The sequence below is a fragment of the Triturus cristatus genome, chromosome 3_2, assembly GCF_964204655.1.
Source record: "Triturus cristatus chromosome 3_2, aTriCri1.1, whole genome shotgun sequence".
Classification (NCBI taxonomy): Eukaryota; Metazoa; Chordata; class Amphibia; order Caudata; family Salamandridae; genus Triturus; species Triturus cristatus.
Genome location: NC_140584.1, coordinates 810,055,824 through 810,079,309, shown reverse-complemented (window position 1 = coordinate 810,079,309; position 23,486 = coordinate 810,055,824). Strand labels below are relative to the sequence as shown.

The window sequence follows — 23,486 nt, the reverse complement described above, 5'->3', positions numbered from 1 at the left end:
ACTGAGCTATTCTTATTAATTTTCCGCATCAAATTAAGTACCGGTAATTAAATTATTTACCACATATATGGCGCCCGAATAGGGACACTTTCTCATCTCACGCGCCGGAGGTGCGTTGCAGGCCCGGTCTCCTGCCACAGCTGGACGGACAACAACGCGTACCCACAGGATTTCCTGTATCTCCCTCCTGCCGAGCGGGGGTAACTGAGGCTGCGATCAACACCCAGACGAGGCGGTGAGAAGTGCGAAGTATCCCGACCAGAGCCTAGCTGAGAGAGCAAGATCCGAGGTATACAGAGGCCCACCAGGTTCCGAAGTTCCGAAGTTCCGAGTCGAGTCCAGTCCGGTCCAAGTCCAGTTCAGTTCAGTTCCGAGGCCTTCCGTTCCGAGCTACCCGGTGAGTACCATTGCCGGGGAGGCGTTCTGACGTGCACATAGGTTGTGCCGGTCAAGACGGGTTTGAGTACACAAATCCGGTCTGCACTGTTTCAGCAGTGTATCTGTACTGTTTAGCAGTATATCTAGTATGTCTAGTATATAATTCAGAATTACCTAGTTAGTGCCGAGTATTATGCTTAGTGACTAGTTCCCTGAATGGCCATCATTGTTGTTCATTAAATGTTAAATGTTAAATGTTTTAAATACGTTCTGCATATTGTGGTGTGAATGACTGTTCATTATTGTGTTTTGTTGTATTAAACGTGTTCAAAATTAGGTATCAGATCAGTTCTCAATATGCCGCTCTTTTAGAAATTAAGACAGATCAAAACTAGAAAAGGGGTACTCGAAGAAGCTGTTCCCATTCCTCCTAGGGACACTCCAGGGTACTTCATGTATCATAAACATGGCCTAGACGCCATATTATTTCTTGATTTATGGGTAGACTACACCAAGGAATTACCAGAAAGTCAGAGGTGGCCCGCAGCTGGGACCTGGGATGCAGATTGCATCATGAAAGTAGAGGAAGAATTATGGAAAAAGAAAGCTAGACAATCACAGAAAGATGCTATTGAATTATGGCGTAAAGAATCATATAGACGTACAGAAAAAGCACTCAGACAGGAAGAGAAAAGTAAGGAGAATTCAAATAAAGTCCGAGAAAAGCTATTAATTGAAGAAGGTACCCGAGTAAAATCAGAACAAGTACATAGACAAAGGAATGCCCTTATGAATGGTATGTATCCTCTTCTGGCCGAAGGGTTACCTAAGGCTACTCCGGAGATACCAAAAGACTTGCCAGCTCCATTGTTTCCGATAAAAGCACATCCAAAAGGGCATCCCAGAACCGCAGAAGATGTTTTCCTTTCCTCTTATTTAGACGACGCAGCTCCCGAGTATGCTAATACTGCACCACATAGACCGCCTGCCGAGGGGGTTCAACGCCAAGACCCTCCGTCTGTACCTCCGCAACAACAAACTCCGACACAAGTCCCGGCAAGCACATCTGTTTCTACAGCTGTACCCACACCTATGGTTGCTATATCACGTGCAACGAATCCTTTCACATCCAGCACCCCAGGCGGTGCTACAGGAGGTACAACAAACATTTTTTCCACGCCACCCAGAGTAAATAAACTTTCCTTTCAAGAATTAGCCCACCAACGTACGCCCAAACTAGTAACTCCCGACATGCTTAAGGAACTTCTAGTAGATTGTAGATATGACCCTGTGCCCGGCAAAGAGGACGAAATGCTGCTGGCATCATTACGTATCCGACGAGCTGCAATATATTTAGGGAGGCTACCAGGAATGACTACACATTTAGAAAATATATATCACTTTGTCCAGTCAGGGCGAGATTCTGAAAGTATTAATAGAGCCATGGAGTACCAGAAAGTGGAGATACAGGGGGAACTGTTACGTTTCCTCATAAATTGTGTGATCAGAAATCAAGACCGACCAGGGGTAAATCCGGAAGAAATGCGAATTCTTACCACATGGAGTCGGAATATATCAGAGGGGAGACATGATAAACTACTAAGTATAGTAGCTATGTGCCGAAAGATCCGCAAAGAAGTAGAACGAATACACGAAGAAAGATTAGCGGTAGACCAGCCTGAACAAAACGAGGAGGAGGAAGAATTAGAACTGCCCACAGGACAGTTAGAAACCATGGCCTATGTAGGTAGAGGAAGATCTTGTAATAATACTAGATGCTTTACTGATCCGATACGTCCGATACGTCCAGAAAATAACAGAAATTTCCAAAACCCTATAATAAATATAAGGTCCCCCGAACATTCGTTCCAAGCCGCTGACAAATTACTTCGAGAACGAAGGGGTTATCATATACTAGATTCTATGGACGAACAAGAATTAGCCAGGTCAGCCGTTCACTGGGTTGACAGTCCCGGAAAATATAGTGATGATACACTAGCGCACACGTTTTTGAACCTCACCCCAGATGAACAACGTTTAGCTGGTATCTACATGATTCAACAACTCCTTATATTGTATAAAAGCCAACACTCCGATCCTGGTCCCTTACCGGATATATTGACTGAATTACTCACGAATAAATGGAGAGGTTCAGGTACTGAGTTAATTAGAGAAATACTAGAATCCAGAAAGCAGTACATTCTTTTTGTATGCCCCGAACATGTCTCACTGCCCATCAAGGAAAGAACGACGTATTATATGGATAGACAGAATCCCTTACGCGAAGTGCACCCGATAAAAGGTGATGACAATCAGTTTAAACGTGTGTTTGTATACACACCCATATCTAAAATGGAACTATTAGAAATGAAGAAAGTGGTACCCAGTCATGACAAAGACCCAGCGGGTTTCCACCGTGAAATTAAAGACATGTTGCTCATGGGAGAGTATACCTATCCCGACATTATGAAAATATTAAAGGTATTAATGCCTGCGGGCATTTACGAAAAACTCAAAGAAAAGGATTGGGAGGTGGGAGACCAAAAGATAGATTGGACAGCATTAGAAAACGAAGAAACAGCTCGAGGTCCAGGTTTAGGGCTTGGGGAAAAGACCAAAATACTACCAGGTTTATTAGTACAGGTACTGCCACGTTTATTAACTACGAAAAAGGAAGACTGGGGTGCAATCTCAGCCTGTAAACAAAAGCAAGATAAAGACACTAGTGATTTCTATGCCCGATTCGAAAAATGTTTTGGTATAAATAGTGGAATAAAAGCAAGTAGCGAATCGTATCCACATCTGTTTGTGACAAAATTAGTTGAAAATTCCTTGCCCCAAGTTAAGAATAGAGTATTGAAATTCGAGAGTACCTGGCAAGGTAACACTCCGTCACAAATGTTACAAATGTTACAGTACCATCACAATAGAATTAGAGAGGAACAAGAACATGAACAAAGACGCATGAAAGACACGAAAATGAAAATGCTAGTTTCCCAGACAGTTCCAGCTGACGGTCATAAAAAGGGTATAACACAGTCCAGTGATTCAGCAGGGTCTGTAAAAGGGACATGCAACTATTGTAAACAGCCAGGTCATTATATACACGATTGTCCAGTCTTAAAACATAATATCGCCATAGGTATTACAAAAGAAAGACCACGGCCACTTAGACAGGATCAGAACCAACAAGGAGCCCCGCAGCATGCACAGTCCATGCCAGCTCCGCAACAGTCTATGCCAGCTCCACCACCGCAGCCTATTGTTGCCACACCAACAACGACACGACAGATGTACCAGACCGCACAGTATGACTATCCTGATTATCAACGATACTCATGAAACAGCCTAGAGAGGGAAGTTGGCTTACCCCTTATCGAGGTCCCTGTGGATCAAGAAGGACCTTATGTACACAGTGAACTATTAGGCCAAGATAGAAAATTTTTACTTGATACAGGGGCAAGCCGAACAACCATAAAACGTAGTGAAGTTTCAGGGGCACTCCTCTCAGGCTCACAGAATATTTCCCTTGGTTTTTCAGGAAAACCTATCATTAACGAAGTATCACAGCCTCTTCCACTTACGATTGGTCCCTTGACACGAACTACAGATTTATTGCTTACTAAATCATGTCCAGAAAACCTGTTAGGTATAAAAACATTGAAAGCTCTAGGAGCTATAATATGTTGTTCTCCGGAAGGAGTAAGATTGTTTTTACGTGATTTCAAAGGGCACTATGTGTCCCGAGACATGGATCACCGACTGCAGACTTTACCCACACATTTATGGGCACAAGGCCCTACAGATGTTGGTTGCATGAACATTACACCATATCGAGTCACACTAAAGACAGGAGTGGTACTACCACGAATGCGGCAATACAAGTTACCCCCAGATGCTGTAGTGGCTTTACTGCAAATCATTGACGAGCTTATTACCCAAGGAGTGGTTGTGGAAACCGACTCCAATGTATGTAATTCCCCGATAATTCCGATTCTTAAACGAACTGATCCAAAAGCCCCGCCAGTATATCAATTGGTTATTGATCTGCGCGAATTAAATAAATGTATTGTACCACAATACCCCGTAGTCCCAGACATTTCTTCATTACTGACAGCCATTGATTCCGAAGCAACATTCTTTACTGTAATTGATCTCAAGAATGCCTTTTTCAGCGTCCCAATAGATCCGGAAAGCCAATACTTGTTCGGATTTAGTTTAAATGGACGAAGCTTTAAATTCACACGCGCACCTCAAGGATTCACAGAAAGCCCTAGCATCTATAGCCAAGCACTGAAACGAGAACTTGACAGTATCCACATGCCAGTCAACACTGCCCTGCTTCAATATGTCGATGATCTGCTGATCACCGCTAGAAGCGAACCTGAATGTGAAAAAGCCTCACTGACGGTTTTACAATTTTTGGCCGAAAAGGGGCACAAGGTGTCCCCTTCTAAGCTGCAATTCTGTGTCCAGTGAGTTGTTTACCTTGGGCACTCGCTGTCCAAGGAGGGAAGGCAGCTTACGTCAGATCGCATCCAGTTAATTGCTAACATGCCAATACCCAAGACACAAAAGGAGGTACGGGTTTTTATAGGCCTCACTTCATATTGTAGGCAGTGGATCCCTCAGTATGCATTTCTAGCAAAACCACTCATTCAGTTGACAACACAGGAGGCAGCCACATCGACTGTCCTCCCTTGGACTCAGGAACATACACAAGCTTTTGAAAGCCTAAAGAAAGCTTTATGTCAAGCACCTGTTTTAGCAACACCATGTTACAATAAACATTTTACGCTCTTTGTTACAGAACGCGAAGGTACTGCCTTGTCAGTACTCACACAGGAACAAGCAGGATCACACAAACCATGTGCTTATTTTTCTAGTACATTAGATCCCGTAGCTCAGGCTCTGCCTGCGTGCCTGAAATCAGTGGCAGCAACAGCTTTAGCAATCAGACAAAGCGATGCCATAGTGTTAGGACATCCATTGACAGTACAAGTACCACACGCAGTAGAGGTTCTTGTGAACCGAACGCAAACACAACACTTGACTATAGCAAGACTTACCGGTTACGAATTAACATTGTTTCAGCCACACATAGAAATCAGACGTTGTAGTACATTGAATCCTGCCACACTTTTGCCAGTAAACGGAACAGACCCACTAGCACATGATTGTATTGAAGTTATTACTATCACGACGAAACCCAGACAAGACTTGACAGACGTCCCATTGTCAGATCCAGACCTGACGTTGTATGTAGATGGTTCATGTATGAGAACAAGTACAGGAGAGCTAGTGGCCGCGTATGCAGTCACAACAGACACTGAAGTCATTGAAACATATTGCATAAATACCTTGTCAGCTCAAGCAGCAGAGCTCATCGCTCTGAAACAAGCCTGTATTCAAGCCACAAATAAGAAAGTCAACATATACACAGATTCACGTTATGCATTCGGAGTTGTACATGACTTCGGCGTGCTGTGGCGAGAGAGAGGTTATTTAACTTCTCACGGTGCCCACATTCAGCACGGACCCCTCATTCATGCCTTATTAGATGCAATACATCTACCCACTGCAATATCAATTATGAAATGTAAAGCTCATACGAAAGTTACTGATATCATTTCCCAAGGCAATGATCTAGCTGACAGAACAGCTAAACAGACTGCTCAAACTCACACATCTGACATGACAAAGACAATAGTTCTGACACCAACACATTGCATGACGGTTAAGGATCCCGCTCTTGACGTAATTGATATACAGACACATGCTACACCAGATGAAATAAAGAAATGGACTGAATTAGGAGGGATCCAAACGGATCAAGGATGGATGACGAAGGAAAAATCTGTATGGTTTCTTCCTGACTCTATGGTTCAAGTTATCATTAATACAATACATAGTCCAGCGCACCTAGGAGAAAAAGCTATGCTAGACAGCATTCAACACATTTGGTTCAACAAACATTTACGAGCAGCAGCTAAACAAAAAGTTCGTACCTGTATGATCTGTTGTCAGTTTAACCCAGGTAAAAGCATTCCCGTAGAACAGGGTGGATTTCAGCCTCCTGATCACCCTTTTGAAGTCCTCCAGATGGATTATATCCAGATGGAACGATGTCGAGGATTCAAATATGTTCTCGTAGTTGTCTGTGCTCTTTCCCGTTGGACAGAAGCATACCCGGTTTCAGATTACACTGCCCCGACTACTGCCAAACAGTTAGTTCGAGAATTCTTCCCACGGTACGGTTTACCACGTGTTGTCTACTCAGATAACGGCCAGCCGTTCTCATCCGAACTAATGAAACACGTTTCACTTTTGTTAGGCTATCAATGGAGATTTCACTGTGTCCGACACCCCGAGGCAGCAGGTCTCGTGGAACGACATAATCAAACTCTGAAAATTAGATTGTCCAAAATATGTAGAGAGAAAGGTGTCGATTGGGTAGTAGCCTTACCAGTTGCACTCTTTTACATGAGAATGGTAGCGCACTCTCGAACAGGGCTATCCCCTTATGAGGTGATCTTTGGCAGACCACCAAATATGTGGGGGACGCCTATACCACGCAAAATAACTGATGTTGACTGTAATATGCTGACAGATTACCTGGCTTCCTTGATGTCTGCACTACAATCTTGTCGTTCACAGGTAGCTGCAGCCTTTCCCGACAACACCGAGGTGAAACCCCATGACGTAGTTCCCGGGGACCTGGTGTTAGTGCGGAATTTTGACCGGAAGACTCAGCTTGATCCTAGGTGGAAATCGCCTCAACTTGTACTACTCACCACGAGGACAGCCGTGAAGATCGAAGGTCGCAAAGGATGGTTACATTCAAGTCATATCAAGAAATTTCATGGACTACCCTCTGATGTAAACGTTACACCTCGCGTGTCTTCGCCGATTGACTCAAAGCTTCCTTTGGTTGAACAAAGCGATAAGGAACTATACAAACTAAAATTACGGTCTAATAAGTCAGACAATTTGATTGTTTAAGTCCTCTCCAAGGTGAATCGGTCGAATTTGTCTCTGACATGTATCCCCTAGACCTGAATAGAGAAAGAAACCGAAAGATGCAGTTGAAAAAGCATGCGTACTGTAAATCACTACGTAGTCATTGCACAGTGACGTTATTAATTTTGTTTTTCTTATGTCTTTTAATAATTGCTGCAAGTATATTGTTGCACATATATTATCCTATTTCTAAACATGTTTACAATGTTACTGCTGAACATTCTTTTAGTGAATTACCCCCGCATGAGTTGTCCTATAGATTTGCGCTGCGCAATAACACTTTTATTAGTATGTTACATCATTCCCATCAGACTAGCGATGCTACAAATTGTTGGATATGTGGCCGACTCCCTCCCTATCAGAACTATAAGGGAATTCTGCCTCTCTTTCCATATCCGTTCACACACAATGGCTCCTGTGGAGCATGGTTTAGTTTAATTAATTCCTTAGATTCAAACTCAGTAGCTTATCAAGACAACTGGGTATGGGGAAACCTGAACTTAGTTTTGCTTAAAGTCTGCTACCCTAACAAGGAGGGACTTCCCAAAAGAACAGGAACTGATCTAGAAAATGAAGTATACGGATTAGGTAATTTTACACTTAACCTCATGATCCTGAACGTTGAATCTGAAGCTACACCAATCTTGCCCGCCATGTCCGTATTCCCAGTAAAAGGGGAACTATGTATAAGAAAGAATGGCTCCATACACATGGGCCATAGTAAATGCACCACTGTGATAAAATTCAGTGATCGAGGCAAGTCTACGTTTAGAGCTTCTCGTCATTCCTACTTTATATGTGGCCAGACCGCATATATACGCCTACCTCTAGATTGGGATGGTACCTGTTACATAGCATTCCTCCTACCACCTGTTTTCCTAGCTCCTCCTGATTATCATAGAAATACTCATTTAGTACACCATAGACAGCAGAGAGATCTCCCAATCGTCGATTACACTGAAACAGCATGGGAAAAATACACAGATTTCAATAAAGGTTTCTTCCCCTATATAGGTACAGTCACTAATAGTAAGCTGATACGTAGATTAACCAGAACCCTTGAAGCAGTAGTGAACGAAACTATTTCCGCCTTAGGCAATTTAACAGAAGAGCAGTCTGCTATGCGGATTGTTGTGCTTCAAAATCGTCTTCTCCTTGACGTCATCCTGGCCGATAGGGGCGGAGCTTGTAGGGTCATCGGATCAAGTTGCTGCATTTTCATACCAGAAAATTCGCCGTCAGTATATAAAGCCATAACGCGCCTTCATAAGATTGTAAGCCAGATACACCAGAGTCCAGGCACCTGGACTTGGTCCGGTTGGTTCTGGGGCGTGCTGTCAGCCTGGGGATGGAGAATGCTCTCCTTCCTAGGTATTGGCTTTCTCATCCTATTCAGTTGCTGCTTATGCCTACAATGTGGACCAGCGATTTGTGGTCTGTGTGCCACATCGTGTATTCCACCATCAAGATTTCATTCATCCCGGAAGAAGAAAGAAGAACAAATGATGCTATATGAACAGAACGATGGATTGATGAAGATTGATATCTCCTAAGGGCCAGTAGGGGACAAGGAGGGAATGTGGAAATATGGATTTTTATGGTCGGTTATGTCCCCTATCTTGGACCCCAACGGTTTCATGTATAAGTCACAAGTACATGTATGTTCCCTCCAGTTCCAGTTATGAAGACGCAAACACATGTGCGTCCACCGTCAACATGTCCTCTTTCAGATCCGCCATGAATGGGCCGGATATTCTATTCCTAAGTATGAAAGGCCACCGGCTTTATATGGTTCATTTATCCCATTTTACAGTCCAGGCGAGTAGGCCCTGATTCTGCCATTAAGCCTTTTCCTGCCTTCTACCTCTGAAAGCTCCAGTCTGAGCCTGCATCTGTGACCATGAACTTTGTCCTACTCCCTGCGCGGCTAACGGTGCCTGACTCGGCCTGTCTGCCTGCCAAAAACTGTATTTCACCTTCAAGATTATCTGCTCTGCTCCGCTCCTCATCCAATGCATTCCTGTCTAGTAGCTTAAGTAAACATTCTTCCGGCTACCGAGCAAAAGGCCCGGCTTCTCTGTCATCATGCAAGTAATTCATAGCCCTATTACCATGGAATATTCCTACCCCCTCGCATCTAGTGTAGACACTTAGACGCTTGTACACGCACTAACAGTCAGTATAGTCAGTATAGAATAAGATTCTATCCTAAGAGACCTCTCTTTTTGGATAACACAGTTCTTTAAACATAGGATATTAGATATGATTTGGGATTAGGTTGACATAACCCCAGACTTCTGTCTCCACATGTAGAGCTAAATGTCAAGTCCCATTCTCCCCCTAGTTGCACGTCAAATCACACGTCATGCTGCTGCGCACGCATCTCGGCCAAGTATTTTTGCTGACATTGCGAAATTCTTTCATGGAACCACCCATTTGTGACATCATATCTAATGACGTTCTTTAGTTACGCCTAGTTACACCCATTTTAGTTACGCATGTATGTCTTTATCTCTGTTATCAACTGTTACGCCTTCTGCATCTGTTTCACTGTAATGCCTCTTCTATAAAAATGATTACCTGTCAATAATGTATTGTCCTTCACTTCCTGAACCTCCGTGGTGATGGAATATGAAGCCCACAATTCGAATTGTTATTGGAATAAAGCCCGTTCCGAATCTCTAATACCACGGATTCTGCCTCTTATTTTACTGAGCTATTCTTATTAATTTTCCGCATCAAATTAAGTACCGGTAATTAAATTATTTACCACAGGATCCAGGCTTGGATTCCACCGGACACTTCATCTTCCCGGCACCAGCACTTCTTCACATCAAGCCATTGAAAACGACAAGGGTTTCTGACACCACTTGACCCCTATGCACCCGGCTCCTCTGGGATAGGTAACACGGGTACCTCGGTACTCACAAGGGTGCTGGCCTTAGAACCTTCTATGTTCCAAAGGGTTTGCTTGAAGTCATCTCCGAAGTGTCCTTAAACTGTAATTTTCCAACCGCTACTTTCCCATAGAGTTGTACGGAGTTAGCCTCTGTGTTCTCACACTGCACCCGTCCTCCATGGGGTCCGTGTGTCCCTGCTTTGGGTGGTTCCTTGGGGTCCCAGCGATTCTACGTGCTCTAGGCACTGTCTAGTGAAGTTGTTGTTGTTCTACCATTTTTTTAGAATTTGGTTTGGTCTCCCCCTGGAGTACACTGTGTATTGTGCTATTTACTGTCATTCTATTGTTTCAGTATCGTGTGCTTTGTTCTCTAATCTCATAATGAGGTTAGTAGAGAGTGTTTAGTAATAAATACATATATTTTATATAACACTTGTGTGGTTCTCCTTTCATTTGGTCATTCAGGAGGTTCTGATCTGGTAAAAGAAGCTGCTTTACATTCCTTCGAGACTTAGCCTGAAGGCTGCTCTCCACAGCTACCACTAGGCTAGCTTTCTATAAAGGTTGTCTTTAACCTAATCATCAATAAGGTTTGTTTGGACTTGACAGGGTGCCCACTTTAATTAGTGGACAGCATATACCAGGCCAACTTCGCACATTGGTGTGCAGCGGTTGGGATTTAAGTTAGCTATTGTTTTACCAGATTGATCTCATTGAGTGATTAACTGAAAACCACTAAAGGTATTGGGTACATATAATACATCAAGACTAGAATAAGTAAGTTCTACTGAACTTGGAGTTGGGTAGTTAAGGGTCTCGCACACCCTTTCTCCATCTCAAGAGAGTTTAGTTCCCACTAGGTTAGGTAGACGCCTACACCACATAACACTAGTATGTCTTCTAAAGGAGAAGCCAGTGGCTCTCTGCCAACTAGATATGATAATCTCTCATTTCAGGAATTGAGAAATATGTGTACATCTAGGAAGCTGAGGACAGGGAAAGGTGCAAGCACCCAATGTTTCATAGAGATGTTGCTCTTAGATGACCTCAGAAAGACCCCAGGGTCTGATGAAGTAGAACGAGTGGGTGGGACAGGAGGTGAGGACAGACCAGGAAGTGAACACTTCTTTGATATGGACTCTAACCCTGGCCAGGAGGATCAAGATGATTCCAACCTGAAAAATACAACTCTTCCTTTAGGTCGAGGAGAAGTCCCCAGTAGCCCTCTCTTCACTCCACCAGGGAGAGTACAAAGTTTACCTAGAAGATCAAGATCTCCCTCTGAGGAATCTAATCATTCAGGTACTTCTGTAGAGACCTCTGCTTCTCATAAAAGAGACTCCTCTTATGATAAGTGCCAATTACTAGAGTATGAGAGAATCAAACTCAGGCTCAAAAAGGAGCAATTGACATTAGACAGGGAAACCCTAGAGCTCCAAAGAGCTTCCAGAAGGTTGAGGCTAGGGCCCCTTGGTGGCAGCAACAGTGTCCCTAGAACTAGAGAGTATACTCATGATCATGGGAACCTGAACAAGATAGTCCCTCCCTACCAGAGTGTGGATGGCATCCACAAATGGATAACTGCACTAGAGAGGACCTATAAAGTATATAGGGTCCCTCGAGAGCAGTGGGCAGCTATCTTGTGGCTCTCCTCTGCTGACAAAGGTAGAGATAAGCTCCTCACTGTAAGAGAAGAGGATGCTGATAATTACACAGTCTGGAAAAGTGCTCTCATTGATGGGTTTGGCTTAACCACTGAGCAATTCAGAATAAAGTTCAGACACACCCAGAAAACACAGACTCAGGACTGGGTTGACTATGTAGATTGTGCTGCTAAGGCTCCGGAAGGCTGGTTACTTGGCAGTAAAGTGTGTGATTTTAAAGGATTGTACAATTTAATTATGAGGGAGCAGATCCTTAATTGTCAAAATCAGTTGTTGCATCAGTACCTGGTGGACTCTGATCTGACCTCTCCCCAAGAATTGGGAAAGAAGGCAGGCAAATGGGTCAGAACCAGGGTGAAGCAGAAAACTCAGAACCAAGTTGGTGACTCTAAGAAGCAAGATTCTAAAACCTCAGATAAGGGTGGGGAGAAAGGTAAAGACCAGAAGTCTTCACAAGGGCCCCAAAAGTCTTCATCTGGCGGGGAGTCACAATCAAACCAGGGTAAAGGCAAAAAGAAACAGTGGTGTTATATCTGTAAACAGAAAATCCATTGGACAAATGATGCTGATTGTCCAAGGGCCAAGGAATCTACTCCAGCCATCACTGCCCCCAAGGCAACTGTTCCCCCTAGGTCAGCTCAAAGTGGTGGTACACAGAATAAGGGTGTAGTAGGGTTAACCCTGGGAACTGAGATGGACTCTGGCCTAGTCAGAGTTCCAACTCAGGCTGTGTTAGTCTGTGATGGAGGCATGGGTATTGCCTCCTTCTTTGTCAGTCCCAGTAATCTGGGCAAATACAGACAGCAGCCTTTGATCAATGGTACGGAGGTCATGGCATTCAGGGACACAGGTGCAAGTGTCACAATGGTGACAAAAGATCTTGTGGCCCCTGAATAAATCATGCTTGGTGGGATGTACCAAGTGACCAATGCAAGCAATGTCAGGCCAGACTATTCCTTGGCAGTTGTGAATTTCACCTGGGGACGGGTAATTGGCCCTAAGAAGGTTGTGGTAAGTGCAGACCTCCCTGTTGAATGCTTATTGGGCAATGGGCTGAAGTGGAACTCAGGACACATGCAGAAATGCTGGGCATCCGTGCAGATGTTTGCCATGACTAGGTCACAGGCAAAAATGTTTTCCACTGAACAGGCCCTGGATCCTGGAATAATGGACCAGGTGCCTTTCAAGAGAAGGAGCAGTAGGGGTACAGCAGTGTCTCCCCCCCTGCCTCAGAGTACAGATCAGTCTCTTGAGGAGATGATCTTTGTCCTGAAGAAGGAACTGTCTCAGAGGATCTTGAACTTGATGAGGTTGAGTTCTTGGGGCCAGTGGGCCCTTCCAGGGCAGATCTGAGCCAGGAGCAGCTGAGCTGCCCCTCTCTTGAACCCCTCAGATAGCAAGCTTCTGCTGAGGCTGCTGGGATTTCCAGTGGGTCCCACAGTATCTACTGAGATGATGGACTCTTATACTCAGAGGGTAGAGACCCCAAACCTGGTGCTACCAGGAGGTTGGTTATACCTCTGAAGTTTAGGGGCTTCCTATTGACACTGGCACATGATATCCCATTAGCAGGACACTTAGGCCAAAACAAGACCTGGGACAGACTTGTTCCTCACTTTCATTGACCACATATGTCAGAGAACTCAAAGGAATTTTGTCGCTCCTGTATCAGTTGTCAAGCCAGTGGTAAGGCAGGTGGTACTACAACGACCCCCCTGATACCACTACCTGTGGTGGGGGTTCCCTTTGAGAGGGTAGGGATTGACATTGTTGATCCCATGGATCCTCAAACTGCATCTGGGCACAGATTCATGCTAATGGTACCACAGCTCCTGTTGTGGCTGGAGCCCTTCTGGGAATATTTTCCAGAGTGGGTTTTCCTAAGGAGGTAGTATCAGACAGAGGGGCAAACTTTGTCTGGTTACTTGGCTGCTGTGTGGAAGGAGTGTGGAGTAAATTACAAATTTACCACCCCTTATCGCCCACAATGCAATGGGTTGGTTGAAAGATTCAACAAAACCCTCAAGGGCATGATTAAAGGTCTCCCTGAAAAGCTCAGGCTTAGATGGAACATCCTTTTTCCCTGCCTTCTCTTTGCCTACAGAGAGGTTCCTCAAAAGGGGGTTGGTTACAGCCCTTTTAAACTTCTGTTTGGACATCCAGTTAGGGGTCATTTATGTCTAGTGAAGGAGGGATGGGAGTTACCTCTCAAACACAGGTTCTGTGTTGACTACAGGGGTCTCAATGAGTCACTAGGACTGATGCCTATCCAATACCCAGGGCAGTTGAATTTATAGATACTTTGACCTCAGCCAAGTTTCTGAGTACATTTGACCTGACAGCTGGCTACTGGCAAATCAGATTAGCTGAGGATACAAAGCCAACAGCATTCTCAACCCCTAGTGGGCACTACCAATTTGTGGTGATGCCCTTTGGCTTGAAGAATGCACCTGCCACTTTTCAAAGGTTGGTGAGCAAAGTCCTTACAGGCCTGGAAGCCTATATTGTTGCAGCTTATCTGGGTGATATTGCTGTCTTTATCTCCACCTGGGAGGATCACCTGGTCCACCTGAGAAATGTTTTGGAGGCCCTGCAGAAAGCAAGCCTCACTATCAAGGCCACCAAGTGCCAGATAGGGCATAGTCAGGTTGTATACCTAGGCCACCTTGTGGGTGGAGGTCAGGTTCAACCATTGCAGAGCAAAATCCAGACCATTATGGACTGGGTTATCCAACTACCCAGACTCAGGTCAGAGCTTTCTTGGGCCTGACCGGGTACTACAGAAGGTTTGTCAAAGGATATGGATCCATAGTGATCCCTTTGAATGACTTAACTTCCAAAAGAATGCCTAAGAAAGTTCAGTGGACAGTTATCTGTCAAAAGGTATTTGATGACCTGAAGCAGGCCATGGGCACTGCTCCCATTCTGCAAAGTCCTGACTAAATTGTTCAAACTGATGCATCTGAGTTGGGGGTAGGGGCTGTGGTAGCACAACTGAATGAAGAGGGTCAGGATCAGCCAGTAGCTTTTATTAGCAGAAGGCTGACCCCCAGAGAGAAATGTTGGTCAGCTATTGAGAGGGAAGCCTTTGCTGTGGTTCTGGCCTTGAAGAAGCTGAGGCCATACTTGTTTGGCACTCACTTCATTGTTCAGACAGACCATAAGCCCTTCTTATGGCTAAAACAGATGAAGGAGTGACAACCCCAAACTTTTGAGGTGGTCCATTTCCCTACAGGGGATGAACTATACAGTGGAACATAGACCTGGGGGTAACCATGCCAATGCAGATGGACTCTCAAGATATTTCCTCTTAGAACATGAAGACTTAACTGGTCAAGTTTAGGTTAATGTCCCTATGTTTTGGGGGGGGGGAGGGCTTGTGTAGGAGAGTAGGATCTGCTTTTTATGGTTACCCCCACCTTTTGCTGATGTATCACTCTTTTTGACTTAGACTGACTGGGATCCTGCTATTCAGGACCCCAGTCTATCTGCTTTCTCATCTAAATTGATTGCATGTACTTTAGGTACACTCCAGATTGGATACTGGGGTACCCTTATCAGACCCTAGTATATGGTATACCATGTACCCAGGGCATAGGTACACCAAAGGCATCCCAGGGGATGCAGCAGGTATTATGCCACCCATGAGAGACTATTCAAAATGACACCACAGGTCTGCTACTGCGGTTGGCACCTATCAGGACACAGACATAGATGACGATTTGGCGCAGTGGAGTTGGGTTGCAAAATCCTTGAATACCAACTGTCCGGTGGTAGAAAGAAGTGGTTCATTGAGGTAGCCAGGGGGGTACTTCTGTCCTGGAATATTGCCGGTTTAGGGCATAGAGATGAGAAACTGAATTTTTTAAAATCCTTGAATCCCTCAATAATATGCTTACAGGAAACCTGGGCGTGTAAAGATTTCGATTGCGATGGCTTTTCTGTTTTTTCTTGTTATGCCAAGTACTCCGAAAGGGGTCACGCTAGTGGGGGGGTATCCATCTTGCTTAACAATACGATAAACTGGAATTAGAAAGTCTTCCGCCATCCAACAAATCTGTGTATCTGCCTCAAGCTGTCATGTTTGGGAGAATCCGGAAGCCTTACTTTCTTTCTGGTGGCAAATCTAAATATCCCTCCAGGGAGAAATTTTGACCTTTTGTTAAGTACACTTTCCTCATATATTCATGAGATAGCTACCCTGGAAGAATGCCACTTGGTTGTTTTAGTGGGAGATTTGAATGTTGGAGATTTATGCCAATCCAGATAAAGAGGATATTTGGCATATTCCAGATTCTCTCCTACCTCAAAAAATAAAAATGGACAAACAGGGTCTACTTCTGCTTAATAGTATCAGAAGTATGGACGTGGTCATTTTAAATGGCAGGGTTCCGCTTGATAAAATAGCAGATTTTACTTTCAATTCCCATCATACACAAAGCTTATTGGACTACGTGGTGGTCTCCTACCAAATGTTTGGGGCCTGTGAAAACTTAGTGGTATCGCCGTCAATATGGAGTGACCACAGTGTATTGGGTTTGACAATTGCCTTTAATTTACCCGCATTGAACCAAGGGAACCTGGACCAGGGCATGGTGGTTTTTAATAAAGCTTATGGCCGCTCATTTTGGACCCCAAAAGATACCACCGAGGTAGGTGTGATGATGAAGAAAGGTTATGTAGAATGGCAGGGTCCTGATTCCTTAAACATTCTGCAGTTTTTCGAGGCACAAATAAAGGAGATAAAAAATCTAAGTACTGACTCAACTGGCCCCCGTGTTGTAAATCAGGGTCTGCCACTGCTGAAAGTATTAAATCAAGAAATTAACCGTTTAATCAGAAAACAACATTTACAATTCTCCATCGGTAAACAACAAGAAATCAATCGCCTTAAGCGAGCTAGAAATCGTTACAAATTTAGAGAAAAGAGAAAGAAGTCTGATGCCAAATGGATCAGGTTAAGGGAAGCCGCCACAGTCAAAAATTCGAAAAAATACTGGCATGTGATCGCAGAATACTGCGATTCAAGACAGAGGGCTCTGCCTATTCAAATCCCAGAAAGGGAGTGGGTGGTTTATATCTCACTATTATATAAAAATAATGTTACAGTACCTTTTTTTGGCGCCCTCTATAGAGGTCTCTTCTCTGCTGGAATATGGTCCTCCATCAAGGGATGAAGTAGTGGGTTACATAAAGGATAGTAGATCCTCCGGGGCACAAGGACCGGATGGAATTCCGTTTGTGTTAATTAAAAAGGAGCCAGCGGCTTGGGTAGCTCTTTTAGCCCCTTTGTTTGATTTCTGCTTCCGAACTACTAATATCCCCTCCTCCTGGAAGGGTAGCATTATAGTCCCATTGTATAAAAAAGGCCCAAAGAATCAACCTACCAGTTTTAGACAGATTGCGTTGTTGGACGCTACGGGCAAATTATTTGCTAAAAGCATACTCTGTCACTTGCAGCAATGGACCAATGATCAGAACATCTTAAAACCAGAACAGGTGGGCTTTAGAAAGAATCATGGAACCCTGGACAACATTGCAGCTGTCCAGACCATTGTAGAGAAATATACTTTCTCTCGAAGCATGCCGGTTTATACGGTTTTTATTGATTTCTCCACGGCGTTTGATAAAGTGGATCGTCAAACGCTGTGGAGAAAGCTTCATCATCTCGGAATGCCACTCCACCTTCTGGGCCTCTTGATAGAATTGCATACAGACACTTGGTGTCAGGTGATGATGGGAGGCCAGCAAGGTCTATCTTGCAGGATCGAGACTGATAATGGGCTGAAGAAGGGCTACCTGTTGGCCCCTTTTCTGTTTTCCCTCTCTATATATATGATCTTCCAGGCACATTAAATTCAGTGAGGGGGGATGCCCCTAGAATTGGTTCATTGTCTGTAGCTTCCCTGCTTTATGCAGGCGACGTTGCGATTTTTGATTTAACTCATATGGGCTTGCAACATTGACTGGCTGTCGTAACTAAATATGCGGAAGGTCATTTTCTGAAAATTAATATTTCCAAAAGCAAAATCTTAATCTTCCGCAAGAAAGGTCATAGAATAAAGAAAGGGTATAAGTGGTTGTTAGGTCATGAAGAAATAGAATTGGTCGACTCATATCTGTATCTGGGAAAGGTTTTTGCAAAAAATGGGCGAGACTCAGAACATATTAAATTATGTGTTGGTAAGGCCGCCACTCAGGCTGGAGCTCTGAATAGATTTTATAAAATTTGTGAGACGTCCTAAAATTCCACCCACATTAATTTATGCTGCAGAAGTATTGGATAATATTTACTGGCTCGCCTTTGACAAGGCTGAAGGCCGGTTCTTCTGCCAAATTTGTAATCTAAATTCTCTGGCCGCCCCACATGTTTTACGCTTGGAATTTGGTTTAGTCTCCTCTTTTATTTTAGCTCTGTCAGCGGTCCTGAGGTGGAAGAACGCTCTCATTTGGGGAGATGAGGGTTCCCTCAGGGCTGCCCTGAGAGTGGAAATCTTTGACAAGCTAAAGGATTATTCAGCTTTTTTTTTAGATCATTTGCTTATGCAAATAATCTATTTGGGCTCAGTTTAAATAGTAATTCACTTGTGCCAAAGTCCGCATTGAAGCTATTCATAAAGAAGTCTGTGAGCTCTATTAGCATGGCAAGAGATATTGCTCTAAGTAAATCTAAGTTCCAAAATCAGTTAGTTTGTGGTATTGCCCTGGGGAAAAGGCCACAATCTTATTTAATTTGGAATCATCCACATGGGATTAGAAGACTGATGCTTCTTTTGAGAATTAATCTGTTGCCCTTAAGAGATGTTACTGGCATTTGGGATAAAATCCCGAAAGAGGAGAGAATTTGTGAATTATGTTATGCCAAAATCCGTCTGTTTTTAAGACCATCATTTATCAAATGTAATATTCATTCAGCCCATGAGGCCAGAATATTTGTTTTATCCCCACCAAACGAAATGGTCTGTTATAGGATATTCCAATTTTTAAAACGTTTTTGGCTATTTATTAGGGTTTAGTTAAAATCTTGCTATTAGTTGCCATTACTGTATAAAAAGCATATTTACCCTTCTGCCGCACTTTTTTATCTATTGTTGTATTTTAGGATAAAAGGGACATGTTCTTTGTATTGTATTTTTACTGTATTGATGCACTTTGTGGACCTCCGTAGGAGTTCCTTAACGAATAAAACTTTTTGACTTTGCATGCACCCCTTACTTAGATATAGGTTACCTATATCTATTCTAAATCACTGCACATATAAACCTATCAGTCACCCCTATGACAGGCCTTATCAATCCTGAAGGAAGGGTGCTGGGTTTTATGTGAGACCCCTGCATGAGCAGAGCCCCTCTGCAGCCTTCGGAACCTATTTTCTGGGGTTGTCTGTGATGCAGCCAACCATATATATTTAAGTGCATTATAACCTTGCGGTAAATTCTAACTTTAAAACAGCTGCTTAGAAACATGTCGTATTTGGTGTCAAACACCTTGGAATCATACGTCTTTGCCAGTAACTGGCGGGAAGGTATGATTCCACCCTTCTAGGGGGACTTATGTGAAACACTGGTACATCCGGTACCAGCTTTCTCGACCTGGGCATCTCAAAATTGATGCTGCCAGCCACAGACACGAGTCTGCCCTCCTGCTGCTGAGCCAAGCTCGAGCAGAGGAAGGCCTGACAATAGGTTTCCTGTCACAGGGAGGTGTGACCACCTCCCAGACAGGCTTTAGTGTATTGGGGCTGGGTGGGTGCACTCAGAGTGCCAGAAAGTCTGCACTGGGGGCACATTTGGTGTCCTGTGCATAGTCCAGCTCAAATCGGTGGCAGGAGCCATTTGTACCTGCTCTGGCGCGAAACTAGACAAAGGAAATTGGTGTAACCACCCCTCTGTCCTGACCCTCCCATAGGTGGGTCCCTGGAGTTTGTCCAACCCCTTCCTTGGGTATAAAGTAGGAACCCTGACTACAGGACTTTGGATTTTACCTGGACTAAACTCTGCAAGCAGAAACCACGTACTTCGACGGTCTACACTTCGCTGGACGATAGAAGAATCTCCCTTGGAGTAAAGGAGTTACTCCCCTGCCGCAGCAGGCACCTTAACGCATCTGACCAGTTTGCATCTGCAGAGCTCCTGAGGATTCTAAAGATTTCTGCAACACAGGAGGTGGGTTCCCGTGCGTCCCTGAGGTTGATCTGACGTCTCAGCAATTCTGAGACCAGTATCCCTCGTGGGGACCGTGCAACCTGAACCCCTGTGCACTGTGTACTTTTGCAGCAGCATATGCTTTTTGGCGATCCCGGAGGCTGTGCTTTGGGCTATGTGTAGTCCTGACCCCGAGCAGTATTTCCACTGAAGAACTCCGGCCTACACTCTATTTCAAGAAGTAAAATAATTATTGCAAAATAAGGCAATAGAAAGGGTGCCCAGAACAGATGGCAATCAAGGAAACTCCTCAAGATTTTTCCTAATACCAAAGCAAGACGGATCACTACGTCCTACACTAGACCTCCGTTTCTTAAACAAGTTCATGTAGACATAAAAGTTCAAAATGCCAATGTTCCAGGATATCATACCATAGCTACAACAAGGAGACTGTATAGCAACCATAAATCTAAAGGATGCTAATCTGCACATTCCAATGAATCACAGACACAAAAGATACTTGCTCTTTGTATTGGACAGAACACACAATCAATTCAAAGTACTGGCTTTTGGAATAAAATCAGCACCAAGCGGGTTTACAAAATGCCTAGCAGCAGTGGCAGCATTTAGGAATGCAAGGGATACATGTATATCCTTACCTAGATGATTGGCTGGCGAAAACAAATTCCCTACTCAAGTGCAAAGAGGTTCACAGGCTTCTCACCCACCTCCCCAGAAGATGAAGCAGCTTAAAAAAGAAGAATCTGAAGATCGCGACAACGCATCGGAGCTTCTTGGGAGGGCGTATGACGTTAGGAGAGGCTGAATTAAGCACCAAATGGTGGTACAGTCAACAGCCAACAACAAAAAAAAGAGAGAAAATAGAAGGACTACTAATGCAGTGGAGAATTCTGGATGCAATCACTAGATAGCAGAAAAATGCACAGCATGTGAATCCTGAAAATCCTCCAAGCTGCAAAACTACTCCTTCAGTTAAGAAACCATTTCGATGTCTCCCATTTAATCTGCCTTATATGAATCTCCCGTTGTTGCATAGAACCCTGTAATTTCCTTATATATTCGAAAATATGTGTCTATGACTGTTTGGAGCAGACACGTATTAAGTAAAGCCTCTGGTATATCATGACACGTAAGGTATTTCTCAAAAGTGTCCCTCAGCATTGCATAGTGTTGAGCATGCTGCAGCTGATCAACTCTAGGAGCAGAACATACAAGACAGCCTATTTCAGTGATGCCACTGATTGTTCATGCATAAATCACAACTATCTGCCAAGAACTATAGCTTACTTTTACTCAGCAAATTTATATCTCATTAATCAAACTGAATAGAATGATGTGTCAGTGCATCTTTTGTTCAAAACTGGTCATCTGCAAGTTATACAGAGATCTGTGTAACGTGAACTAGCCTTCTGAGCCTTTTAACTGCCGTCTGGTAGTTTGCTGTCTTTTTAACTTCATAAAAGTATTGTCAAGGGTTGTATACTTGTGTTTAAAATTATTTTTGAAACATCCTGCAGTTAAATCATTGAATAGTAAATCAGTACTTTATCTCCAGGTCCAAACTGTATGAGTCCCTGGAAGACCAATGAGACTGAGTTGGCAGATCTACCTAGTAAAGTCCTTCTTCACTACACACCAAAGGTACTACTAGTTTCTGTTTTTACAAAACTTCTGAATATTTGCTGTGAAATCAGTGAAAGTCAGGTGTTAAATCTAAGGTTTTGATTTACTTTTATTTTAACCAACTTCACTAGTTAACCATGTATTACATTTTAATTTTTTTTTAAACTAGACATAGATGAGATATGGCACAGACTCAGACTGCGTAACAAATGCACAGGCGTGTTAAGGATTCTGTAAAATGTGTCCAAGTTTGAAAAATGGAAGCTTAAGGTGTGTTAAAGCATGTAAACACGGGGGTCACAGAGAGCCTACTGTTGGAGTTATGGTGCATATGCATTGTACCTCGGGATAAAGGCATCAATTTGAGAATGTCCCCTTTAGAATAGCGTCAGTATTCTCCAGGTGGTTTTGTATGTCAGCAGTGTAATTATTTTGCAGGGAAAGCAAGCTCATAATGAACTCTGTTTATGCTGTATTTTCAGGCCTGCAGAAATCCTATCTGTCTTGACTTGTCTCCCAATCTTTTACATGGACGATTAACAGGACATGAGGTTGTAAACTGGGATATCAAGGTAGGAATTTAGCACTTTTGATGCTTTTTGCGTTAGCTACCCTAACAGAATGCAACAAACTCATACAGGGACTTAAATGCTGTTATCTCATGTTTGTGATGTAATCTGAGAGTAGACGAGTTATTTATTAAATCTCACAAAGCAAACTGGTCCTTTACCATCTCAAGATGAGTTGTGAAACAAGATAGGGTGCTGCCTTATCCCAACTGAGGCAACTATATTTTCCTTAAGCATTTACCCAATGTACACAAGTAAATCCAAATAAATACCAATATTTGACTACTTGATGATAAGTTTCAAAAGACCAATTAATTCCAGATGTCATAATACCCACGTGCACTTAATAGGTGTACAGACCAGAGTTGGGATACTCACTCACTAAACCATCCTGAACATTGTGAAGGTGAGTGCTCGTAGTCCTTAAAGTTTGAAATCAACTAGAACATGTTTTGTGGTAAGTTTTTTTTTTTTTTTTTTTTTTTTTTTTAAAACCTTTATTTGTGCATAGTAAAAGAACAAAAACGGGCCTACAACCATCCGGCCGGCCACATTACGATTAAGCACTGAGTCAAACATTACATCCCTTGTGCATTGATAATCAAGCTTAGCTACGATTGACGAGGTATACACTGAAGAGATCCTTGACACCAGGGGAAGGAGAAGTGAAGGTTAATTTTAAGGTTTTTAAAATAATTTTTTCGAGAAAAAAGTCAGTAAAGGATAGAACCAAGGAGATTCGAGTCCGCAAGATGGCTTCACCACACAGGAGAGCAGCAGCATCATTAAAACGACCATAGAAAATCTCAGACAGTGAGGCGGTGCAGTTAGATAACAGGATAGTCACGTGAGTAAATACGCACCCCTCCAAAGCCGCCCCCACTCGATCCACCCCACACCCGGACCCCGAATCGAAACAAGTATAGCGCAGAGACATAGAAGAAAAAGGCCCATAGAACTAAAAAAACAGTGAATTACCCCCCCACCCTACACCAATGCGGAGGCTACGGCCTGCCCCCCCCCCCCCCAGCATAGTGCCTGTCGCCCAATGAACCCGAAATATAGACAAGAGAGAAAGTAGGAATAGAATGAAGAAAATAAGAAAACAAAGAAAAAAGAAAGCGGGGAGGAGCCCCACGTAACCTCGGAGCGCCCGGGACCACCGGCC

The 23,486-nt window shown here is 43.6% G+C and overlaps 1 protein-coding gene across 2 annotated transcripts in view; it reads left to right on the top strand.

The window, feature by feature from the left end:
* The window catches only part of NBEAL1 (neurobeachin like 1), a 978,461-nt gene that overhangs the window by 402,620 nt on the left and 552,355 nt on the right, over positions 1–23,486 (top strand). For both annotated transcript variants that reach the window (XM_085648956.1, XM_085648955.1), the window contains 2 exons: positions 21,682–21,767; positions 22,232–22,321. In XM_085648956.1, coding sequence (XP_085505082.1) covers positions 21,682–21,767; positions 22,232–22,321 — 176 coding nt within the window. The remainder of the gene's footprint in view (positions 1–21,681; positions 21,768–22,231; positions 22,322–23,486) is intronic.